Raw genomic sequence first — 27,000 nt, 5'->3', positions numbered from 1 at the left:
CATTGCACGGCCTGCTAAACGTGATCCCGAATGCCAGTAAGGTCTGTGCCACTTACTATATTTCCATGGCTCTTTAAATTACGTATGGCCCGAAAACTTCGTGTAAAGATCTTGCTTTGTCTAATTGTATAATGGAATTTAAATAACTTTGTTGAGGGTGTTTGGGAACAAAATTGCATTAAGAATATTTGGACTAAGAGAAGGAAAGTAATTAGTTGAATGGAGAAAATTGGTTGTTGAAGAGAGAATGGTGAACATTAATTGAAAAAGAGAATAGAGAATATTGCTTATTGGAGAGTTTAATGATTTGTATTCATCATATAATGTGACTAAGGTAATTTAACCATGAAAAACGAAACAGATAAGGACACGATGTCCACAATTGAGGATGAAGAATGCCTAAGAAGATTTTTGATGGATAACCTCAAGGACGAAGAGTGCTTGAAAAATCTAGGCGTAGGTGGAAGGATAATATTAATATTGGACCTAAAAGAATAGGGTGGTAGGATGAGGAATATATTGACTTGGCTCATGATAAAGTCCAGTGCAGGGCCTTTGTCGACATTAAAATGACCCTTTGGCTTTAATAAAGGCTGTAATTTCGGAACAATTTTACCGACTAGCCTAGTATGGAATTTATATAGTTTAGAGTGACGTGATAATGAAGGGGGAACAGAGAAATATTTGGAAGGGGGCAACAAGAGTGTATTTGAAGATTCTATGAAAATATTTAATTGGAAAGGTACTTTGAAGGCATACGAAAAACCCGAGGATAATGTTTCAGAAGAGAGTCGAATCTGGTGCAGGAAGAATAAATATAAAAAGAAATGTATTTCCGACATTATGCTTAGTGGAAACAATTGTGACATTTTCAGAGCAAAACTAATCCAGTGTTCTTCTGTTAACAGTTGCTGAGCTATTCGAGAAATTCCCTTTCTGTTACGGAACTTGAATCTTCGTTATCATATTCACAAGTGCTTGTCCCTGGACCCTGTCCTGAGTCAGATGTATCTCGTCCACACCATCACGTCACGCTTTTAAAATTCGTTTTAATATTATCCTTCTATCTAAACATTGAAACGTATTAGTTGATGAAGTGTCTTTATATGAAACAAGATGCGGCGAAGCAGTGGCGGTAATTTACGGCTAATGTGACATTGAAATTTATGGACTAGCAGCTTCCTTTCTTTACAGCGAGCGTGTCGCTCGATTGGTTTGTCGGAACATTCCTGTATTCTGATTTTCTGAATTCCAGCATATCATGCACGGCCACGTGGACTTGCAGCTAGACGAGTAAGTACGTCACGCCTCGCTAAGCCCAATCTCTTCTTTCCCGTGTAAGTGTGTGTGTGTGTGTGTCTCTCTCTCTCTCTCTCTCTCTCTCTCTCTGCATATAAATCACCTTGTTATAACTGCTCGCCAGATGGAAGCACCGACGACCTTTAAAGTAAAGCAATTATAATGTTCTGCTGTCATTCTCCCAACATTATCTTTCATTGCACTCTTATTTCTATTAAACACATTGCCACTGCGTCTTCCCAGATGTACCAGACATCTGAATGTATTTAACCCAGACCAGACTGCTGTCTGATGTATTGATCCGTCCTGACACTTGAGCCTGTGTCCTTCCTTTGTTAAGGGCGAAGGGAACAGGCATTCTTAACCTCAGTTGTCCATTGATAACCCAAGAAAAAGGAATTTTCTAAGGATTGAATATTGGTTTATTTAACGATGATTCTTCAACTGTTTTGGACGTGTACAGTCGAATGGTAGACTGGTTGCGAGTGATGAATTGAAAGGATGCATAGAATCTGTCGTGGCAAGTGTTTGAATACGGAGCAGGAAAACTACGAGGATCTTAGTCCAAATACGACTCTGAGCTGGGAATCGAACTCAGGATCTCTCGAATATAAAAGAGAGTGTCAATTAATAAACTTCGACGTTCGGTTGGAGCTGTTAAAACCAAGATACTGCATCTCTGGTTGCTTTAAATGGTTCGGCTGATTTAATTATAACGCGGGGTATTGTAAGATTAACGTATGGTACCAACACAATAGTGGAGTAGCCACAAAAGGATACAAATCCAGAAATTGTTTTGCATATTGATCTTGATTTTGGAAAAAAGGAAAAACATTTCTGAGGCTGGATGTCTTTGTCTTCAAACCAAAGGAAAGCATATACTATACTGTATGAGAGTAGTTAGATATGGGGGCTAGAATGGCTCTGTCTTTAGGTAAAAGTAAATGGTAGACGTACCTAACATGTACTGAAGATAAATAGAAGCTCTTTATAATATGTACTTTATAAAGGACATTAAAACCACCTTGGCAGTTAAGATGCGCTATATGTTGTGGTTTTCGTATAGCAGAGATGTCGCGCGATTTTTCACTTGTTTATTTTATATATGATATTTTAATTTCGTTTTTCAGAATGTTATTCGTACAACACTGACATAACGTACGGTACAGCTATTTTTTTTACTTGTTCAACTTTTATTTTAAACATGTTTCGATATTGTGTGTATATATAAACACACACACAAACATAATCATGTAATGTTGTACCTTTAAAGTTATTATCATGTAAGAGTAAACATTTGTTTTTCAACATGAAGGCTTGACTTTTGTGATATGCAGTATCATTAGAAAGGAGCTGTGAAAAATGTTACAGGTTACACCTGTTTTAAACACGGCGATACATTATCTTAAATATGACATAACAGAAACGTATCCTTGGAATGTTTTACAATAACAGGATTTTTCTGAACAAAAGTTAGTAGACACTGATTTATATGATTTGTGTTCTTTTTTCAGACTTTTCCGCCTTCATCGTTTGATGGTGAGTAGACGTATTTTACGTATAAAATAATTCAAATTTTAAAAACTGAATTGTATCGAATTATTACGAATATTTCCATTATCACATGCTTTCATCCGTCTTAATGGAGAGGCAAGCCTGGCCGTAAGAAATTGTTAATTAATCGATTCCCTTTTAATTTATGGCACATTATGTGTGTTTTTAAAATGGTACATGGAAACTGTGTGTTTCCGAACTGACCGGGCAGAAAGAATGCAAGCGAATGTGTAATGTCGAGTCCTGGGAATTTTTGGCTCCCATAAATAAATAAATATATATATATTATTGTGTTCGACCGGAAATCGCATATAAATGTATTTATTACACCAAAAATATGGTGAGAAACATTGCCTCAGGATAATGTGTTCTGTAGTAAAACACTATCCGCATCTGATCCAACTTTGTACTCATCAGATATACACGAGCTACGTTTTGTAATACTGCGTAGTGATGATAAATAATTGGCCATTTACGAAATTGGGTCATTATAGGTGTAGCGCCAGAACTTTATTGTTTGAGAATAAGACAGAGTTTAATGTCATCTATATAGTGTAAACCAATGTAATATTTTGAGTCGTTTATACCATCATATACAACGTAACGTATGTGAATTGTTACTTGAATCAAATAAGTATAGTACGGGAATTAGTGCTGACGACAAGTACACATCGAATGCCCGTTATTCTTGCTATGCTCCGTCCCGTTATTGTTTATTATTATTATTTCTCATATCAACGTTTTTTTCTTTGTCCTGGAACTTATTTTCTCTCGAACCCCACCACTAAGGCTACAAGTTCCAGACTGTAGCTCTTTCGATATTATGTGCGATGTTCCTACAATGGCTGTTTTTTTTGTACAGTGCCTATTGAATGCTTTCGTGGTATTTTTTCCCGAATATTATTATAGTCCCTCAGTTACAATTCCCGTGAGCCCAATGATTACCGTTATGACAAAGCATTTCATATTCCACATTCGCAGAATTTCCACATTTATATTTTTGTATTCTAATTTCTTTTCGGTCTCATTTTATATTGCATTCCTCTCCGATTATATTGCCACGTCTATCAGTAAGCATGATTTAATTATTATGTTTGGCCTATTTGCCAGAAGAACCTTTCTATCTGTTTGTATCGAATGATCCATAGTACTGCTGCATCTTCATGTTCACATATCATCATTATTTTTATATTATATGTTATTTTCTTGTTCTGATATTGTAATTGACTCTTGTAGTTCTTGAGTTCTCACGTTCAAATAACGCTTTTGTATGTCTGAGGGTAGCTGAATCAGGTACCCAACAAATAGTTTATCATCTTCCTCTTTACCTAATTAAGAAGATAGTGTAATTGCGTCATGTTGTGAATATTATAACAATTATTTATTTTAATCCGTCTGATCACAATATTTAAAATTTCTTATAATTAAGATAATAAAATATCATTCATGTTCCATATCGATTGATCGATTTACATTTCGGAACATTTACACAATATGTTTCAGTTTTTATAAAACCATCATCAGGTGTAAAATATATCTAAGAACTTAAAACTCAATTATGATTTCTGTAGTTTTTTGGTGATGTTTCATTACGTTTGTTTTTCCATTTTTGGGCGAAGGTGTTATTAAGAAAGCAATATACATCTTGCAGAAGGCTGTTATTTTATAATTTAGACGATGGGAAAATTCTGAACTAACGGTTTACGTATTATAATATACCATCGTTAGAAACTTTCGCGTTAGAAACCCTAGAGCTTCTGAAAGGATTCTAGTAAGATTTTATGTTGCGGATTTGTCGACACATTTCAGTTGCGGTTACATCAAATAATAGGCACTTCACATAAAGACCATTACAATGCTTGTCCAGATTGTTTTAATGTAGGATGATCCATTTAAAACGCATGAACCCGTTCACGCACAAAACGACGAAACCAGAGGCAGCGCTGATTTCTTGCAAGATATATCTTGTCGTTGCATCTGATGCACTGTTTTATCTGTTGTTATTTTTGTCGATAAGCATTTGTCTCAGACAAACTCTTCCGGTGTCCCGAATTTTGTTACTAGACTGTGTATTGTTGTCATACTCGGTACTTCCTTGTCAGGGTACGTACTGCTAAATGCTTCAGAACAGCAGAAAACGGCAGGCAGATATATCGCTGGAGGTACAACAGAACGGTTCACGAATCACACTTGTGGTCAGTGTGCTGCACTTGTATGATTCTGCCCTGTAAAGTAAAAGATGGGCTTGGTTCTTAGGCAGTAGAGGTCAAACGCAGCTGGACCTACAGCTTCTCATTAGTGTGTAGAGAAGGGGGTAGATTTTTCGGGTATTTCCGTGGCGGCAAGTTTGTTCGGGTGTTTCCGTGCAGAATTCTAAAGGCTCGCTGGCTAGATGCTGATGCCCGGGACCAAGTTAGCGACGATGGAGCGTCGTTCAGACGCTGACAGACGTCGGATCCGTTAGTGGCGCCGTCCCGTTGGCGGGTTGCGAGGCTCCGTGTTGTTACGCGTGATTCTTTTGTTTTAACAGAAAAATTGACATGAGAATTTCTTTATCCTTGTGGTGGAAAGTTGTGGATGTGATTTATTTTAGTTAGTATATGTCGAATTTTCTTTTGTGTAAACGCGTGACGATTTTAGTGTTCAGTTAAAAAGATGTAATTAAATGATTAATTATTTTACTGATACATTCAACAGCTTTAAACTGTAGCTTTAGTTTCATCTGTATAGAAATGACGTGATACAGTGAATTTGAGTTTGTGCTCCGAGTAAACTTTAAACGAACGATTTCTGTACTTTTAGGAATTCTACGTCAAGACTGTTACTTGTAAAGTAATGAGAAAAGTTATTTTTTTACGATATGATGATAGATGAATAATAATAATAATATACCCGTAAAAATACATTAAACTTACTAAGATTATGTATTAGCGTAGTTAGTATAAGTAATAAACTGTTTAAATATTTTGTTATTAGAGTGCTGGATCAACAGCCACAAGTTATATTACTGAACTAAGACATCAAACAGGAATATGAGTGATTACAAAATAGGCTAACAGATACACGCAATTACGTACACTGCATACTATATTATGCCGATGACAAACGGCGTATTTGTGTGACACTTTAGGGAAGAGACCACTTAAAAGACGGGTGTAGATAGAAGGATAATTTAAAATGAATTTTCAGTACATAGAGTGTGAATTGGATTCATCTACTTAGTGCAGTGATGTTTGAGGATCCTGAGAACGCGGTAGTAACTCTTCGAGTTCCATAGTAATCGAGGAATTTTTTACTTTGCTGAGCAACTGTTATTAACTTCTAAAAATGGGCTGTGATCTATGAAGTCGATCAGGAAGCCTTTCGTTGGGAACACAGAGGGGAAATAGTGTTTGAATTTTATTTTACGATATAATACCACTTTCATTGAATAATTCTGGCTACGTATTGATTTACTACAAGTTTTCACAAGGTACTTACATATTTTCGCTGATTTAACAACAACTGAACGAAAGTTTGTTTACATTACCTTCATTATATAAAAAATTACAATTTGGATTCTTGTAAATAAACAGAAAATGGTAATTTCATGGTTATTTAAAGCCCTTTTTTCGATTGCATAAATATTGTCGAATTATAGGAAGTTATAAAAGTTGAATGGGGAACGATGTGGAAGAATAAGGTCGTGGCTTGTTTTGAGATAGTATTCTATCATATATCTGAAAAGACTGGGTAAAACCGCGGAAATTCCACCTTCGTAGCTTGCTATCTAAGTCAAGACTCGAAATCGGAAATTTCTGAATGGGAAACAGCTGTGATAACTACTGAATCGTGACTTTTCGGCACTGTGAGTACTCTTGCGTGCTAATAAATGCGTATGTATGGGCAAGATAATAAACTTGTATAAAGAAAATGTATGGTTTGCATTGAATAGGCCTGTTCCTCCACATGCGTATTTTTTACTTGTGGTTGCAGGATAAAATACAAACTCTTGGTATATGACAACCAATTATCGTACGGAAAGAAAAAACTCAGCTACCGATTGTAGCGTGTTTCAAATATGCGTCATAAGGTGGACAATGTTCAAATTAATTGCGTCCTTTGTTACAATATACTCTTTATAACTAGTAGAGATTATTTTGCTGAATGTTATATGAGCGGATAGCAATGTTTCATAATGGACAAATACTTTTGTTAATATTATATATGCAGGGGACTTTCTTTATCAAATACGTGTTTTATGCGGGTGACGTAGAATTGTGGTAAGAGGGTTTTAACAAACGAACAGTTACCTAACAAATACTTATAACATTTCGTTGGTTGAATTGAAAATCGGATAACATACTTGTTTGGTGTCAATACTAAACATAATCTGATATTTCCGTTGATTTATTTAAGTAATCGATCACGAATACTGCATATTCCTGAGAATCGTAAAAATGAACTTTATTTGTATTAATGTCTTTTCAATTTTAGGTTAACTAATTCTTATTATGATTTCCCCTGTCATTAATTAACTGAAATTATGAACTGAACACAATTCGAGTTGGTAAGTTCTTTTTCTTCTTCATTAACACTGAATAGGCCTCCATTTGTTTATGATGTAGGGTGGTTTATGACGGAGATACTCCACATTTCTGCTCAAAATATTTGAGTAATAGCAACACATCAGTCATAGTTGTCATGGTAATAATGATAGTAATTCTTTACTCAAATGGATAGTCGATACTCTATAATGGTTAACCATTGGTTGTCTTGACGCCTCGTTTAGTGTAAAAGCAAGGCGCAAATTATGGCAGAAAAAAGAAATTACAAGAATTCTGCTTCATTCAAGAACCAGCCGTTTTCCACACATTAGCTAGTCAATATATTATGAACAAATAACTTAAAATGCTGAGCGAAATACAATTATGTGACTTGTAAACGCGCCATAGTAAATGCCACTGTAGATGTGTCATTGTTTTAAAATGTCAGTGTATTGAGATGTTTATTAACGGATTCATTATAATAAAATTCTTATGTAAATTCTAATAACGCGTAAGTTGTAAGCACGTGTTACGTGTGAGTAGATGAATTTATCATAAATACCAATATTAAGTGCGGAGAATATTAAATTATTCATATTCGTCAGTTATTGTTAACTGCTTTGGAGTAAAGTGAAATGCAATAATTTAACCGAATTGAGTTATTAAGCGGTGAAGTGTATCGTATATTGAACTTTGCAGTATTAACTGTACCGGAATGTTTGTTAGCAGAAAGTACAACAGATTTAAGCTCCTAAAGTGAGGAAAGTAGAGGGATTATGTTCGTTCTCTATACACCGCTACTAGTGAATTTCTATCCTGTACAGCTTAAAGCTATGGAGAACGTAGAAGGATTACGTATTTCATATGTAATTTTCTAGAGTATTTTAAGTGACTTACTTTATTTCTGCACGTAATGCTTGTTCTGTTTCGTGTAAGGTAGTTCTTATTTGCATACTTCTTTTTGCAGTGTCAGTTTCAAGGGGTGTGTATATACCAGTATCAGAAATATTTGGATTTACTAAAAGTAAAATAATCAATTCTTCTCTCAATTTAGTTAAGTCTACATATAACTGTACGTTATGTGGCTAGTGAAATTTATGGAATCTTTAATGTAGGTAATGAGTGTAACGTAAAGTAAAGTTTAGAAGATAAAAATAACACGTATTTTGACTGTGAAGCAGATAGCAATTACTAACAAATATAAACAACGTATGCTTTATATTTAATACGAGTAGTTTGTAAGTCCATCTATTTGTGATGTAACACGTACTCAAATATGGCGCCTAAGTACAATGTCCGTAAGAATTTAGTGATAATAAATTCATTGTTATATTTTCAGTAAATTTACATTTTAAAATTATGTTATATCCAAACTGAAATTTACTAGTGTGCTTATAATGCAGTCATCCCTGAAACATGCAGCGGTAAAATGAAATTGAACGATGGCCAAGAAAATATACGATGTAACAGTTGAACTGATATCACTTGAAAAATAGTACATCTGACGCTGTATGATTGAAATAAATTGTCACCTTCTGCTAGAACTTTGATAAATGTCATGACGTTTTGCAACAAGTATGTGGACAAGAACGAAATAAGTGACTCGCGTTATTGTGAATGGATGCGATTTTGTGATATTGACGAGACAAAGAGGTATTCTTAAAATGGAAATACGTGTACACAAATTATGCTTTTGAATGTAGGATACTGATAACGTATAGAGGGAGTAATTCGTAGTCTTTTAATTTCCTCATCGAACTTTGGACGAATCTGAGTTCAGGGGACAATATGAAAGGTCGCCTGCTATCGATTAGTGTCGTGGTATGGACACGTAACGTTTCAGCGTTTGTTGTGATGAAATATGTGTAGTGTGGATGCAGAATGATCGAAGTATCATTTAATAGGCAAGGTTAAAAAACTGTTGAATATCACTGCATAGGCCACTTCGTGACATTTGAAACAATGAAATGTTGCTTCATGATTTATGATGCATGAAGTTAAAACAGAGAATATATACGGCTCTGATGGTGATTGTATTGCATTATAGTTTATAATGTGAATATTTCGAATCATGAAGTAAGTATATTATCTGGAGACGTTTTGTTTCGAATGTTAAATATCATATTTGGTCTAATGTTTGAACATTTCAAGTTACCTCAGAATATTTGAAAAAAATATATGTGAGATATATTTTATTAATCACAGCCTGTGTAAATTGGCTTGGAACATTATCCTTATCTAATTGTTGTTTAATTGTGTGTTATTTACGTGAGTAGAGATCTAGCAGTTGCATTTTAAGGCAGCTAGTAGCGCGGTTTAATTTTGGGATGCGATCACACACTGTAGACAAAGGGATATTAGGTGTGAAGACTGATGACGTATGATGCTAGTGAAAGGATCCGGTGATGAAAGGAGTCCTCGGAGATTTCAAGAATAAGTTTAGTGCGTGCTGTGCCGCGTGACATGATGCAGATGGAAGAATGTTGTCGTGCGGCCATTACGCTGAACCCCTCCGCTGCTGGATCGGGGAACAGTGGAGCCCCTGCGCAATGGGACGTCGAGATGGATATAAGAGAACACATTCAACAGTGTTCCTGCACTTGCAACCACATGGGTTATGGAAACTTCATGGACTACCAGGTCAGCTTCTAAAATTGCATGTATAATTTTTTTTAATCTTTCGGTGGTTAAAAATTCTATGTTGATTTTTGTTGTGTTACTCCATACTGAGAGGTCAGTAGTTTAATCCACGGAAATAGGCAAGCTTGTCCGTCATTTTAATGACGCTCAACCTGGGATCTTCATAAGCATGACATGAAATAGTCGGATTTGAGGTTTTTACGACGGTGAGTCTGAAGATGACTGTCTTCTGGGTTGTTGCGCCGTGTCGTCTGTTAGACGTTTATCGACGTTTCAGAGGTCCTTGTGATGTTCTCAGATGGTCACCAATCCAAGCAAGCGTAGCTGAAAAAATCTAAAATGACAATATGGAGTGGATTAAGCTGGTTTATAACCAGATTCAGTGTTGAGCATAGCTTGTGTAAGGATTTCATTGACCATTACAATAGTTGTAATACCACAGCGCGGTTGATTGTAGCGCCTACCCAAAATTTTATCTCACTGTACTCAATCTTGACTTCCCGGAATGGAAATCAAGACACTATAACCTGAACGTGATACTTGCTTCAGGGTTTCTTTTGGCGCTGTTTTGCAAGAGACAACTGACGAACTAATGTAAACTACCTGTTACTTTGCAACCAGCCTGTCAGAACTTTCCTGCAAAGTTTCGCTTCTCCGTATTAATGGGTAGAAACTTGATCTTAATTGTTATAATAGTTCAGACAGAAGGGCAGATACAATAATCCATTGTTGCGTTAGTGATGTTATTGTAGATTATCTTGGGATCATCTACATTTCCGGAATTGACTGTCATTCTTGTTCAATTTTGGAATGTAAATAACAGAACTTTATAGTAAAAAAGAAGCCTGATTTAACCCTGTAAACGGCTAACCTTTTCTAAGTACAGAAAACCTTTTTATGATGGAACTCAAAGCGATCTGAAAATGTTTTCTTTTTTGGCAGGTTTCTGTGTAGTACACGTTGCTTCCATGTAAAAAGTAATGTTCACTAAATTCACTACTAATAATTTCATGTTACGTGTGGACATTGTGTAGTTACTCTATATTTGGACTTTTTTTATTCCTTTCCCAAATTAAATTTTGTTTTGTCGATTCAAAGGGCTATCATTCACAAATTACGAGTGTAGTTGAGAGATGAATCGAATTTAAAAGTATCCACTGTTCCAATTAGCCACTCCCGCTTAATAAAAACACATTAGCGTACAATATATTACGTATGAGAGACATGAGGAATGCGTACGAATTGTTAGTCGGAAAACCCGAAGCAAGGATTCCACTTGGGTGATATAGTCGGAGATAAGAAGATAATAATAAAATGGAATCTAAAGATTTGGGATTTAAAACTGTGAACAGCATTCGGTTGGGTCAAGATAGGTTATCGTTTCAGTGTTGGGCTTTTGGGATCACGAACCTGAGATTTTGGATTTATTAAATGGAGAGGGATTTCTTGAGTAGCTGAGGGACTGTTAGCTTCTCAGTAAGAACTCTCTTCCATTAATTTAGAATGCATGATTCCAAACTCTGAGCGTAGCAACTATTAATACAAGCGAAATATATTTTCCCATTTCATATGTTGTGTGGTCAACACCAAACATTGACATCTGTTTGTTCTACTTAGTTGGCTGTGTTAAATAGATCATTCCAGAAGCGACGTTTTTACGTGTTGTTTTATTTGATTATACAGTTCTGTATCACCTGTTTGCCTAAGTGCAAGGGGAAATACATGAACGCGGACACTGGCCGGAAATGTTACAAACAATTAAAACAGGAAGGAACTAGAAAGTTCGTTGTTTTGTTCTGTTCTGTACTCTCATGTGTTCCTGTCTTTAAGGTATCAAATAAGAGCAAAATTATTAACATGTCTGAATAATCGACTGCCTTCCGCTGATATTACTTGTATAGACGTTAAGTAATTAACTGAAATTAAGCTAAATCAAATATAAAACTACGTAACCAGTTAATCAACTAACATTCTAAGTAGAGCTGGCTCACCAACTACTTGAAAAATTCGGTTAACCAAAGAACTAATTAAACTAACCTACCAACTGACAAACTTGGTTCTGTCTGTCTGTCTTAAGGCTCACGATCATTTTAATAATTTTATAATCTCGAGTTTTGTGGGACGATTCCTGTTGTGCGTTGATCGTAACGTTTCTGAGTGATTACACAACAAGAAGAAATCCAGAAATGTGCAATAAGAAAGCTTAATTCTACCTCAAAGACATAACTCAAAGGGCTTTAAACTAATAGACAATTTGAACATTCTAATGATTTTGTTAACATCTTAGGAAATATCCATACAGCCTATAATCTACTCCCTTCCATTTCAGTACTTGCTTTTAAACCCGAGAAAAAATATGTTTCTACTGTAGGTCAAACTTCCTGTGTTTTCAGGTACATACCTGTTACGAATAATTGTTAAGCAATCGCACGAATTCGTGCAAATGTTATCTGTTTCAAATATTTATACACTTTATTAATAATGTGTTAGTTTCTAGCACCACCAAAAGATGACAAATTAAGGTCGAAACATGTAGTTAATAAACATTGAGACTATAGTCAAAAACTGTTTTGTGGACGGACTGTCAATCAAACTATAATATCAAATTACCTATTCATGTTGTTTGAACGAAAACTTTATAGTTGATTAAGGATCGTCAAATAGCTTGCTCCTTATTTACCTACATTACAGACTGTGATCTGTTGCGCATGAGGTCCCAGTTTTCATCTGTTATGAATTTACGTAGTTGTTATAAACGAACGATTTTATTCGGAAATTAATTAATTAATTAATTAATTTTTGTTGTTGAAACTGGCATTCAGTTAGCATTCATCCACACGCATTATGAATATAGGATGCAGAGAACAGTAATAAATGAACTTCCATTTTACCGTACACAAATTTTTATGGTGATTATACTGATTGCTCTCCAGCTACTGTATGATATTTGTGCTAGGGAAATGTAACACGGTTAATTTATGATATTGCATTCAGTCAAAAAACAGGTTGTGGAGATGCAATGATTTTTATTTTCGCCAATACTATTTACAGTCCTACCCAGGGCAATACTTAGCCTTTTATACAAAGAGGACCGTGGGATTTTACCAAAGAAGCTAGCTCTGTAATGCCCACGTTTAGATTGAGAAATCCGCTACCCCCTGGCACTTGCACGGCGTTATAATTAGACGCAGGGAGGATTCCCTTGCCACAGCCACAACAGAAGAGCCTTGTTAGCCGATTGTGGTCGACTCATTTACCCTGGAGTTGCGGGTTTAGATTTGGTCCTGCTTTATTTAACGATGCCTTATCATAGGTGATATAATGTAGAACACTGTGGAATTTATTAATTATTAGTTATCTGGAAGTGAGTGTTGTCTATTTTTTGACGTAAATACGTCTATATTTTCGGGTCAGTGTCATTCGGCAAAAAGTGAGACGAAAAAGTGAAACGAAAAAGTGTAACTGCATTATGTTACCTTGGAGACGTCAATTGTTTACTCGGTATTATTGTTACCAAGGAAACGTTATCTGTTGTTACCTATAAAACATTACATTACCTTAACTTACCGTTCATTACATTACATTACTTTACATTACATTCAGCTACCACAGACCCATCTTAAGCGTAACTAATTCCAGTTAAATAAGCAAAGTCTTAATCAAACTTTACTCAATTGTAAAGCATGTATAAAGGAAATATTTAGAATAAAGCCAATATATGAACTTCCTTTCCGTATAGACGTATTTACGTCTAATTCTCCGGAACCGTGGTTCCACTATCACTTTTTGTTTTCCGAACATTTTCATGGATGCACGGAGGGAGACTACCAAAATACTCATTAAGTTGACCCATTCTGGGGGCTGAAATTGGAATCGGAAAATTCCTGTAGATGTAACACGCATTGACGCGCATATACGCACACACATATACACTTATTATTATTATTATTATTATTATTTAGTGTTCTGTCTTACGACAGGTCCATTGCTCTGCCCAAAAAGAGCTCTCAGCTCTCCAGTTTTCCCTATTCTCGGCTTCTCGTTTTAATTCCTGGAACGTCATCTTCTTTCCTTGTTTCCTTGTTTAAGATCGTACATATACACATACATACAAAATACCAATTCATAACAAGAGTACACATTCTTACTCCCACATAAATTATATTTTATTTAATAAACTGCAAAATTGCTCAGATGCTGTCGTACTTAACAGATGAATCTGCATTGTATGTGTAATAACACTCAACCTACATACATACAGTTATACGCACGTATTTTGTGTTATGATACAAAATAGTTTTTGGTTTGCCTCGTATCTGTTAGGAAAGTGCCAGAAACAGCTGAGCCGCTGTACTACACGGAGTAGTTTTGTTTTGCTGGGTAGTTTTCACGTTAACAACGATAGGTTGCGGGTTAAAGCGTTGGGACAGTTATGAGATCACTCTGATACGAACCCGCTTATTACACATAGCGATTTATGTGTTCAGGCTGTCATACCAACGCACGCAGACCACAACGCAGCGAAAAGCAAATCAGTCAGGGTTTGTATTTCATGATGAGATTCATAATGCCCAGCAGTTTATATCCTCATGAAACACCTGAGTTCATAAATGCGTTGTTTCAGTAGCCAATACGTCCATGTACAGAAATCACTATTTACCTGTGAGTAAAATAAATGCTCTGATGACACTCCTGAATCACGCTGTTGACTTGTAGCTAAATATCAGGTGACTAAGATGCGAAATTTTAATAAATATATGACTTATAGATCGCCCATCTCTCAGATGTCTCGTTCAGCTATTATTTTATAGTTGTATAGTTTAACAACGATTTTTCAAATGCAGAACGCCGTGTAGATCTGTGTAGGTCTGATAACTATCGAGACTTGAATTCAACGGTATCAGTTCCGTTCATGACCATTGTTCCGGGCTGCCTTCTTCGGATTTTTTTTTATTTTTCCCATGTTCAAATTTTACCGTAATCAAATTGTAACCTAATTATTATTCATAATGAGTTTCTGATATGAAATATGAACACTTACATTAGCGTGTGTTTGTTTCCAGTTCATGAATTGCGCTAAATATCGCTGCCGCGGGGGTGTCGGAATAGTTTTGATTATGCAGTTCGATTTGGTTCAGTTAGTAACTACAGTGCAATCTAAAAATATATTCATCTTTATTGTGATCCTTTTCTTAGGGAAATATAATTGTCTATGTTGGTCTTCTGGATTGTAGTACAGCGTGGACTTGTACGTAGGAACATACTGTTATCATCTTCATAACCGAAGTCCACACATTTCAGCCTAGAAGACCATTTCGACATGTTTACATTTGCATATTCATGCACGTCAGTGTGTTTTTAAAATGGGTCACAAATTCCCTATTTTTCAATATGTCACAAGTGATATCACGTAGAATATGGTATACTTATGTTTTCAGAAAATATATTACAAGGAAAGCTTGCAGGGAAATAACTTTCGTCCACTGGTTTCTGTTTAATGTCCGGGCGCTTTTAATTTTACTTTCAATTTCGCTTTTACTGCTGCTACGTCATGGCGCCATGTACACTCGTAGGTTGGGAAAACATGAAGATTTCCGAAGTCTGGGTTGTTGCGCTGTGTAGTCTGGTCGATGTTTACCAACGTTTCAGAGGTCATTGCTGCCTCCGTCATCAGGGCGATTCTTAGTATGAAGATTACTGTCTTCTGGGTTGTTGCGCTGTGTAGTCTGGTCGATGTTTACCAACGTTTCAGAGGTCATTGCTGCCTCCGTCATCAGGGCGATTCTTAGTATGAAGATTTCTGTCATCTGGGTTGTTGCGCTGTGTAGCCTGGTCGATGTTAACCAACGTTTCAGAGGTCATACTGCCTCCGTCATCAGGGCGATTCTTAGTATGAAGATTTCTGTCTTCTGGGTTATTGCGCTGTGTAGTCTGGTCGATGTTAACCAACGTTTCAGAGGTCATACTGCCTCCGTCATCAGGGCGATTCATTGTTTTAGTGTGGATGGTAACAGATTCCTAAATAAAAACAACAGATATTTCATAAATGTATTCTTGTTATAATGTCTTTATAGATGTAATTTTAATATCATACTGTCCACGTTGGAAAAAGGTTGTTCCGTGAGAAGTAATGCTCTGTCTCTGTGTATTTAAAATCTTATGTTGTACTTGGTTTTCTGCATTTAATGCGGAGCCAGTAACAAATCTGTTGATTTATCTTGTGACTTTATCCCCATGATCTCGCGGCCTCTGTGTTTATAATCAGCTCCTGTCTTCGGGGCATGAAGTGTAGTTAATATAACGGCAAACTTGTACAAACCAGATTATAGCAAGACTTTAATCTCACGAGTGATAGTTGGTTAAAATAATCTTAGTTTAAGGATAATCCTGATTACCTGTTGCAAACATCTGCTGAACTAACACAGAGCAGATATCGTATTAAACAGTCCAGAATTATATAAGCACTCTATAACCGCCGACGGGAATTGAATGTGGTTACTTCTGCTATGTACTTATAGCTGAGGGTGGAGACGTATTTCGACGGGTGTCATGGGTAAAAGCCTCTCGACCTATGAAATGTTTTAAATGGTATAAAACAAGAGTCGAGGGAAGATGGATGGTTGTCTTCTGGGTTGTTGCGCCGTGTGGTCCGGTAGAAGTTTACCGACGTTTCAGAGGTGCTTGTTTCCTCCATCACCACGGTGATGATCGCCCTGTTGATGGAGGCAGCAAGGACCTCTGAAACGTCGGCAAACTTCTACCGGACCACACGGCGCAACAACCCAGAAGACAGTCATCTTCAGACTCACCGCCGTAAAAACTCAAATCCTAAACATCAAATTATATCAAAACATATGTACTTCGAGAAAGATTCGATCCCGCGATTTCAGTCTTCAAACAGTCCAAAACCCTGAGTCCACACTGATCAAACATAATCGGACCTACTTTACCTGAGACAAATGAACAGGGATTTCTGTCACTGCACAACCTAACCTAACAGTGTATTTCTCCGTGTGGCCTGTCATGTATATAACAGAGTAATAATTCTTCAACTACTGTTTATACAGTCTATTGTTATTCAAAGTCAAGATTCTCCTTCTAATCCCTGTACAATACATCTTCATAGCTTAAATATAGGACAGAATTAAGTCCTATTGTTCTATTGTAAGTGGCATCTTGCAGCTACTTGTTCGTCGTAGGCTTACCCTCAGTTTAAGACTGTGCAAGTCTCTTGACTCAGAATAGAACTCTATCAAGTTCTTCTTATTAGAGCAATATTCTGCTGTGTTTATTGCAGAGTTTATTTCTCCTATCCTCACATCAGCTGCCACCGAATGAAAGGAATTACACTCATTCTGTGAGAATTATAACTTCCGAAAAGAAGTCCCTGAATATCTTTTTATGGTAGCTTTGCTTTACTTCACTTCATAAAACATTTGTGTCATGAGTCGATACTGACTCGACAGTGTAGTATACACTAAGTATTTTCAGGTTTGCACTGAGTTGTAAAAAAATTGGTTAAAGTCAAAACAAATCAAAAATATTTTATGTTCTGTTATTTTAATTGTGTATTTACACATGCTTATTATTGCATAGAACTTAATTATTATTTAGAACGTTTAGCTGTTCTAAGTTGAGGTGATGTTCGTCGTCTTATGGAACTCCACTGTTCGTCACTGATCTAACACTGGCTGTACTGAGCCAATTTAATCCAGTCACGATAATTTCCTATTCGTTTGAGATCAGTTTTAATGTTTCCTTACGTAGTATTTTCCCTTCAGTTTTTTGACTATAATTGTGTGTGCACTTCTCACGTCGCTCATTCATACTGCATGTTTTTTTATAGTCATCCTTGATTTAAGCGTCCTAATTCACTTCGATTCATTTATTAGAGTGCTTGGCAACAGCCAAAAGGAGGCCAATAACAGCCAACACTAACAGTAAATAGAACAATAGAAAAACAATAATAATAATAAAACAAATCTACTACAACTACTACTACTACTACTGCTGTTGCTATGACTACTAATGCTACTAACAATAATTGTAACACCAAGTGAAGAATGGACTCTGCAGGTCATAAAGATCTGTATCATTCTGTAATTTTCTCGTACACCCCTGCCTCCTCTTTCATAGGCCCATATTATCTCCTCATGTTTTCTGACTTCAACAACCCGTGATTATATCGGATGTTTCATACCCATATAAGACAGGTAACACATTGTCTTTTAACATACTTTAATATTCAAATATTTTGATAGGTTACTCTCTCACTGATACTGACACTAATGTTAACTGCAGCTGTTCCACCGGTTTGATTTTTCGGACCAACGCAACACATGCATCGGCGGGTGACATTATCCTGGGGCATTTGTCTTTCGTCCATTAAATACAAATGTTCAATTACAAACATAAGCAGCTTCTGCAATAAAACATTGTTTCAGTGGGATACATGCCTATTATTGTATCTGACACCAGTCAAATTCCAGGATACAAATGCATATTTTAATGTACACATTTAAATTTTATTCCCCATTGTAATTGTAGGGACAATTTGAATACCATGGGTGGGGCGCCTGGCAGTTAAAGAAGAGATGAAAAATGCTTATAGAATTATGGGCGACAACTCTGGAGAGGAAATCTTGATGCAGATGGGAGGTTAATGCTAAAGTGAACTTTAAATCAGCACAGAAGACGTGAACTGTATTTATATCTTAGGAATAGGTCCCGTAGTGGGCTGTAACGAATATTTGGTTTCCATAAGACGCGGGAAAAATTTTGATTCAGCTGAGAGTGTATTAGCTAATGAAGAACTAATATGATATATGTACGTAGTTAGTTCTGTAAATCCAACATAAAAAATAGTAATTTCGATTTCCTATCAACTTCTTACGCTTGCAAGAGCCAGATGCGTGTATTCAATATGACAAAAGAAGTCAGTTTTTAAACTAGTGATAATCAATTTCTTATATTTTTAATTCCTCATTATTATTTTAGAGTGAATAAATAAACTAATGTCGGTAAAGTGACAACCACAATAACTTCAATTGACAGCAGCCAAAGAAGGCCGATTTCAGCGAAGCTTTTTTAAAGCTTCGCTGAAGTACGAGTAATATAACACAAAAATGGCATAAATTATTAAGAAAAACATAAATAACAGGGTGGATCACGGTCAGATATGCAAAATGCAAGTCACAAAATACGAGAAAATAATTTCCTAATAATAAATTTAATAATTCGTAAGTAACAGTCGTTACATAATTACATGCAAATTGTGTGGGATTGATACAGCATGTTAATAGACAATCATAATTATGTAAATGTATTCCAGTCGTAATTAATTAAATGCGAGTGGAATGCATAATCCACTATGCACTATCATAAAGTGACTTGGGACAGTCATTAATTACTGGTTCCACCTCGGTAACACAGGAGCCGTAAGATTTTTCAGTCTAAGATTTGAAGCTTTCCCAACCGCTGAATGTCTTGTCGGACGATCGGCCTTGTATGAATGGTTTTTCATTTTGGCTTTTATCTAAGGGCCGTTTCCTTGGTAAAGTATAATTTCTGCCATTCTCTCGCCACGAATTGTTCGCTTTAACTGCTACAAGATGCGGTACACGTTTTAGAAATGCTTCCATGTGGTTTTCGCCACAAGAGAAAATGAGAGAGTCGGGCTCTGGTCGTATACGTGTGGTTTCGATCCGCGGACATTTCCTACGTTTTAAATATTAACCATGTCATCTCCATGGAGTTTGCTCTCCGTAGCTGCAGGAAATACAAGTTGATGATGTGTAGTTATGAAGGACCCGGCTGTGTCCGCTCGTACGTTATTCAGAAATTAGAAACCTTAGTTTCCTATCTAAGGACTGTGTCAAAATTCTAAATATTTAATCCTCTACTGCCGTGACGGCTTAGCATAACACTTGTTTCACTTACATTCGGGATGTCTTTGTATCCTCTGACTATCTGTACGTTCGGCTTTAATTGTGTTTTAATTAAAATAATTATTATATTTGTTTGCCGTCAAATCACAATAAAATAGTAAGATAAGATAATTAAAATGATTAAAATATCATCTTATGTTCCATATCGAGCATTCGATTTACATCGGAACATTCACAACATGTTTCGGTTTATCAAACCGTCATCAGGTGTAAATTATAAACTTTTAAACTCAAATTACAATTATTTATAATTTTTACAATTTTATAATTTTATCATCTTTCTCAGTATATTTTATGGAAGTTGTGTCTAGATATTATTAATATAACATTATTGTTGAAGTGGTGTTATTGATGTTTATACCAGTCATATATGAAATAGCAATCGGTTCAGATGTGTTCAGAGGAGAGATCCAGAAGCGTTACCATCTCAGAACAAGGTTCGTTATTGACTCAACATAAGATGATATTTTAATCATTTTAATTATCTTATCTTACTATTTTATTGTGATTTGACGGTAAACAAATATAATAATTATTTTAATTAATATCACAATATGACGCAACTATACTATCTCTTTGTTTTAAGTGTTCATTCGATCAAAAAATGGTTGTGTCCTGCAATGGTTCGTGACCGCTTATTTTGACATAATTTTTTAATGTGAATTCGTCTACAATTCTGTCACTGAACATTGCACATGAAGGAGTGCCCTTACCTAGGCACTACACCTGGGCTCAGTTTAATTAGAAGCATGGATGACGTCAGTTAGGTCGCAGTGCGCATGCGAAAAACTATTTCGCCGTTACACGCCGCCCGAATTTGTATAACGTTTCTCATATTTCCAATAATTGTAAGCCCAGTGTTTACACTTCAACTTGGACATAAGGTGAAGGTGAGTGGTCAGCATCAGGCTAAGTCCATTAAAAGGTCCCCAACCCATTAGATGAATCCCGGGCATCTAGTTTACAGGTTGTCAGTTTACTGTCCAGACTGTTTTAGTTGACAGAACGTCGTTGAATAAAATTAAACGAACATATTTTTGTGTTTGGTTCTGAATTGTTGCATCTGTGCCGATATTTTAAAAAAGAACTCGATCAGAATATCGTTGTATGCTGATTACGGCTGTTATGGCCCTCAGAAGAGTAATTTGTTCTGACTGTCCACTCTTCACACGTCGGCCAGCACAGTACAGCAGATTCTCCCATGAATTATTCATATTCAGTGGCGAATTTTTAGATCTGGGTCAACTCCATTACGAGGTGTAGACCAAAATATGAAAGGGTTTGCACTGAATTCACCTGGGTCAGGAAAGGGTGTGTTCTTGGGCTCTCATTAACATCGTTATGAAGATTTTAGTCCTGTAAGAGACTATTAATTTCTTAACCAGACTAGCCACGACCAGCCTTTAAACAAAGAATCTACTCCGTGGAGTTAATTGATATTGATATTATCCATTACATTTAACGTAACACACCTCATAACACGCGGTTTATTTATCTGACTGTCTGGTTTTGTATTGGAAAGCTGAGCTGCGTATTTCTCCCATTTGCGCATCTAAATTACCTCTCTGTTTGTGCCAGTATCTGAACTCCATAAAAATCTGGGTTATACCTTCTGGCTTTATTCATATAACGACATGTGATAATTTTGTGGTGTTTCCCTGTTGTTGATTACCCTTTGCCCTCATGCATTCATGCTGTGTGTATGCATAGGCGTACCAGAGCGGCTCTGAGGGGACCTTCACATAGCTCACGTTGTTCGTAATACAGAAAATTTGTTGTCGCAGTACAAGGTGTTACAAAATTCGGCTGCTGTTGTGTATTTCTTTAACGCAGTTCTGGAACTAGCTCAGGACAGTGTTCGGTGGTGAGTTGTTACGAAAACAATAATGAACCTCCAGGTTCCATAAAACGCGGAGACAAATAACTTCTAAATAATAATACTATGTCTCACACCTGAGTGGATTAATTCTGAATTGAACAAGTTAATAGAGATCTTGGAATGCAGTCAATGGAAAGTCCTAAATCATATCTGAAAATTATACTGAAAGGGAAGATAAGGAAAAATATGATGCGAATTATTACAGGGTGACGATGACAAGGCTTCCGGGATATTGCACCGTATAGGCTTATAGAAGTTGACTGAAGGTTTAGAGGTGTTTACTACTGTCATAATCAGGACTCATCGTCTTGAATTTTGGGGCAGTAAGAACCTTTAAAATGTCGTTCAGCTTCTACCAGTCTAATGGCTCAGTATCTCAGGAGGTTATCATATTCATAATCGCCACCGTGAAGAACCTGAAATTACGCTTGATGCAGAGTGATTTAAAAGATCCTTTGGAGATCGGAAGTAATTCACAAGTCACGGACTTTCTGACAAACGTCGTTTGTTGTGTACACGTGAGCGCTGTTGCCGGTGTCTGGCTAACAGAATACAATCCTGGAACTTGGTTCCGCTTCTCGCTACATACCAATCGCAGTGGTCGGGATAACGATCTATTTATAAACATATTTTTGGGACGTTTGCATAATTTTATTAGACCTACGGGACTCATGTCACTCTGTAATTGTGATGGGTAACTTGAACGTCACGTGACGTGTATTAACGATAGATACTCTAGACAGTACAGCTTTACCATGAAAAGTACTAACAGCGCGCTTCGACAGTGGTAATCTCGGGTGGTGTTAAGGGACCATGTGGCCGCAGTGCATTGCAGCTGAATAGCTTGGAATACTGAAAGCTTCCTGTGTCTTGTGCTCATGACACCGTTGTATTCAGTTACAATTTCCTCTCGACATTCCATACAATCCGTGACTGTTACGTCACGTCAATTACACTTCATTGATGCACTGTCATTTCAATAACATAACCTCATACAGTAATTGTCATTGCTTACATTCATTTTCCTTAGTTAGGAAAAGTAATAAGTATGTTGATTTCTGTCTTCTGGGTTGTTGCGCTGTGTAGTATGGTTGATGTTAACCAACGTTTCGGAGGTCATACTGCCTCCGTCATCAGGGCGATTCTTAGTATGAAGATTTCTGTCTTCTGGGTTGTTGCGCTGTGTAGTCTGGTCGATGTTAACCAACGTTCTAGAGGTCATACTGCCTCCGTCATCAGGGCGCTGAATTCATAACTATCATATTTCAAACTCCGGTGATTGCTAATTGTAAGCGCATGGCTTTTGGGCAGGCAGATTCCACCGCAGGCCTAGACTACATAAAATTCATTAAAGTTTCGTGCTTTTAAATGTTACGTAGACGAGCCGGGAGTCTGCAAGAATAGCATGCGTTCTTGTAGAAACAGGGCGTGAGATAAAGTGTACTTAATGATAGTTAATGTAAGGTCTAATGACGGGCTCTTGGAGAACACGGCAAAGAAACTTTGGTTTCCGTAATCCTTAACGTTTTTCTCCAAGAAAATGCTTGCAGATTACCTTCAATTGAACCACATCATTTACAGTTTATTAATTATTCGAAGGTATATGATACAAGCTATCTAGTCGTTAAATAAACCATGAATAAATTAGCTCTTTTTTGCGTTCTGTAAAATTAGGTCCCTTCTCGATACGTTTGTACCAGTCATATGAATGATTGACAAGAACAAATATTTTTTTCGTGAGAACCTGTTGTATCAGTCATTGATTTCAAAATTGGAGGCTTCTGGGCTCTTTAAGTCATTCATATTTCTGAAAACGTGTTTATGTATTACACATCTACGGCAATTTCTGCTGTTATTTTTTTAAAAAAATATTTATTTTTCTCTTATTTTGGGAAATATAACATAATATCCGTGAGCACAAGCACGTTTGTTTCGTGATTAAAACTTCCGCTTTCGGGAATACGCCGGGAAATCTGAAGTTATACTTTAAATTGCAGCCAAGTAAGCCCAGGGAAAGAACTTGAGCTATAAATGTATAATGCGGCATGATTACACGATGTGTATACCGAATGTACGGTAACTTCCATTTTCCTATAAAAAGTTTATTAGCTAGGAACCTCTGCTCACATACCTTGTTATTTTTCCAGTGCAATCTCTCTCCCCTCTCTCTCTTTTACCTCTGTACTCAAATTTGGAAACATTTTAGAAACTCGTTTTTAGGCTGTGCTTTCGCAATGTTAAATTTCTGTTCCTTGAAATAAGTCTTAGTCATATCGTATTTAGGAACAGCTAGAAGTCAGATGAGGCCAACTCCGGTGACTGAGCACAACTGAACCTCATCGGCTCGGATGACACATAAAACTGTCATCGTGGGACTGTGAGTAAAATAGAAATTGTGTTTTGTCTGTGCTCACGTCTAGAAATGCGAATTCGTACTTTTACCCTAACGCAGGGTGATCAGTCGTGAGGCAATACAGGAACAACAAAAGAAGATAAAATAAAATAAAATACTCAGACTTCGTCATAATGCCCCTTAGCACGCACAAACTGAGATCTTCAGAGGTAAGTACGTTTTTGTGGGTTGAAGGTTTTTTTAATGTTACAGATTTGAAGAAGAGAGAATAGGGGAAAAAATAATTACTTTATATACATTTATTCCTGTATTTTTTCATCTTCTCTTAATCAAAGAGCCGGTTATAGCCGGGCTCTGGGGTTTACCCAGCCTCTTAAACGACGAGCAAGGGAAACGCATCTTGTGTGGAATGACATTAATATATTGTAGAAAAGAAGCATTTATTTGTGAAAACTTTTTAATTCGAGAAATGTACAAAATGAGTACAATATAAGCCATATATTTGCAGTATAATATAACATTTAGATTTTTGTGAAAAGAGCTTAGCTGGAGATATACGAATTTCATCCATTGCGAAATATACGAGTTGTACCTAATATAAAAAAAAACACCAGTGAAACAAAGCTTTTGTGCATATTCCGCTTGAAGTTGGAAAACACATTTCATTGATGTTCTTGTAACTTTGTAAACAGACGAAGAAATGTGTAATTTCTGCACCTGACACATTTTGTATTGCAACATTGCACACATTTTTCTTGTATAAAATCATTGTCGACCACCGCAAACAAATAAAACACTGACGTGGGAAAGCACTACTGGACTTCATCGTTATTTGCATGAAGAGTTTACATGGCGATTCATTACAGAATTGTAGCACTTTGTTTCCCCATTAAACGGTATTCCATATATGCACTTTTATTCTACGAATGACTACGGTCAAGGATAAAGCGGCCGGGGCTTGCAGCTGACCAATCAGATCCAACAATTCACGAGGATAAGAATAAATCAAGATATAAATCTTTATGTTATGGTAATTCATTAAGATCTGAAACGACTTTTAATTGTCTTTCCTTTTTCATCTTATTTCGTTTGTTTTTATTCCGCTACCCCATACCCTAATCGCCGGAATAATCAGTTAAGGGAATGCAGAGTTATTACTGTGGATGTGTTCGTTAATTTACGAGGAAACCTCCAAAGTGATTAATCCCACGTGATCATAGATCATGCCCAGATCTCATATGCAGGTCACTGCATTCCACTGCGTCATTGTTTTGTCCATTGGAGACAATTGTGTGCTTTATTTAATGCTCTGTTTACGCAATTATGGATAATTAAAGTGGTATATTAATAGTATTCATTGTACCGAACGTTGAGGCATGCCTTTGGTAATTATTGGACCGCCTGGCGAACTTCCGGTGGACAAAACGGACGTATGAAAGAAATCTATTCGACGTTTTTACAGGTTAAATGCACGAGGACCAGCTGGTCGGAACACGCAAGTATGCTTTTAAGAAAACAAGATGTGCATGCACTTTTTTTGTAGGACAACCTGAATTGATAAAACTCTCTGGAACGAACGGCTTAGATTATGAACGTTCTTTATTATTTATACAGTTGAAGAACTGAGATTTTGTCTCGTGGAGGAAATTTGATTATACTCTGAAAAATCTGTAGTTTGGTCTATTGTGAAACTCGTTAAATGACAACAAATATTTACAGTAATCTTTTGGTTACTAATTTGTTTATGTCCGTTACATATTTTTTTTACAATATGCACGTGTTATTTTCACAGGGAACATAAATTCAGCGCATACTAGGATGGTCGTATATGTTCTTTTCTCAGATTCTACTTAATCGAATATTATTCGGTGAAGTACATTAAAAGTTCGTCGAATTTGATTTATTTCCACACTGATACAATTAATAGTTTTAGTCAAGAAAGCTAAAAGTTAAGAAACCACCATCAGTGCGTAGGCTTAGAAGGGAGGATGATATTAAAATGTACCTTAAAATAGGTTGCGGGGAATTGAAGTGGATTGTTTGGCTCAGGGTAAGGACTGGTGGCGGGTTCATGCAAAATTGTAATTTTCATTTGGTTTCCTTAAACGGATGGTATTATTGGATTTGTTCTCTGTGGAGTTACTTCGGTTGAACATAACTTCTGCTTTACACGAAGATTAAATCGAAGCTTTTAATTTTTTAATTGGTTCGCAGTACTTACCTTGGTGTAGTGCATAAAATAGATGACTTAATTGCAACAGAAGTGTTTTATATGTTTAGTATTTAATTGAATATAAGGAAGTCCAGTTATTGCTTTGTTCCACCTCGTATCTGTAGTAGAATTAGCTTTATAGCGATACGTCTTTGCCTGTAATAAATGAACATCACTGTCAATACGATATGCAGAAAGGCATAACATGCATTTGGAAACATGTATTCTAAATCTGAGGACGTTTTTATAATCTTTTCTGTAGCCGAAAAAGAAACATTGGTTGTCAACGGAACTTATATTATTTCTTCCGGCTTATTTATTGATATTTATATCACATTAAAAAGTAAAATTTTTACCGTATATTTTGCCAACATGAAATTTTATATTGACATTGATTTACAACTCGGTCTACCGTGCGTTTTAATTATTATATCAGATTTAATTTCATGAATATTCTTTTAAGTTTTTTGAAGATAAAATTAATAAAAAATATGCTTTGCTGTATCACCCTCTTATTTAAAATATTTTATCATCTTCGAAGAATTTACTTTGAACACTAAATTGCACCAAGATTACACTGCCTTTTTTGT

At 36.3% G+C, this 27,000-nt stretch overlaps 1 protein-coding gene across 7 annotated transcripts in view; it reads left to right on the top strand.

The window, feature by feature from the left end:
- The window catches only part of LOC110840039 (dipeptidase 1), a 375,966-nt gene that overhangs the window by 92,546 nt on the left and 256,420 nt on the right, over window positions 1–27,000 (top strand). For 5 of the 7 annotated variants that reach the window (XM_087357058.1, XM_087357057.1, XM_087357056.1 and 2 more), the window contains exon 3: window positions 2,814–2,838. In XM_087357058.1, coding sequence (XP_087213184.1) covers window positions 2,836–2,838 — 3 coding nt within the window. In that variant the 5' untranslated portion in view covers window positions 2,814–2,835. Of the gene's footprint in view, window positions 1–2,813; window positions 2,839–5,304; window positions 5,686–8,766; window positions 10,020–27,000 lie in introns of those variants that run through there. The other 2 variants (XM_087357052.1, XM_087357053.1) reach the window with 2 other exon arrangements.

Source organism: Zootermopsis nevadensis, unplaced genomic scaffold (genome assembly GCF_977971745.1).
Source record: "Zootermopsis nevadensis isolate Lab colony 2312 unplaced genomic scaffold, Znev_1.0 Znev_ptg000028l, whole genome shotgun sequence".
In the NCBI taxonomy this organism is placed as follows: Eukaryota; Metazoa; Arthropoda; class Insecta; order Blattodea; family Termopsidae; genus Zootermopsis; species Zootermopsis nevadensis.
Note: the sequence above shows the minus strand (reverse complement) of the source record. Positions and strands in the feature narration are given on the sequence as shown.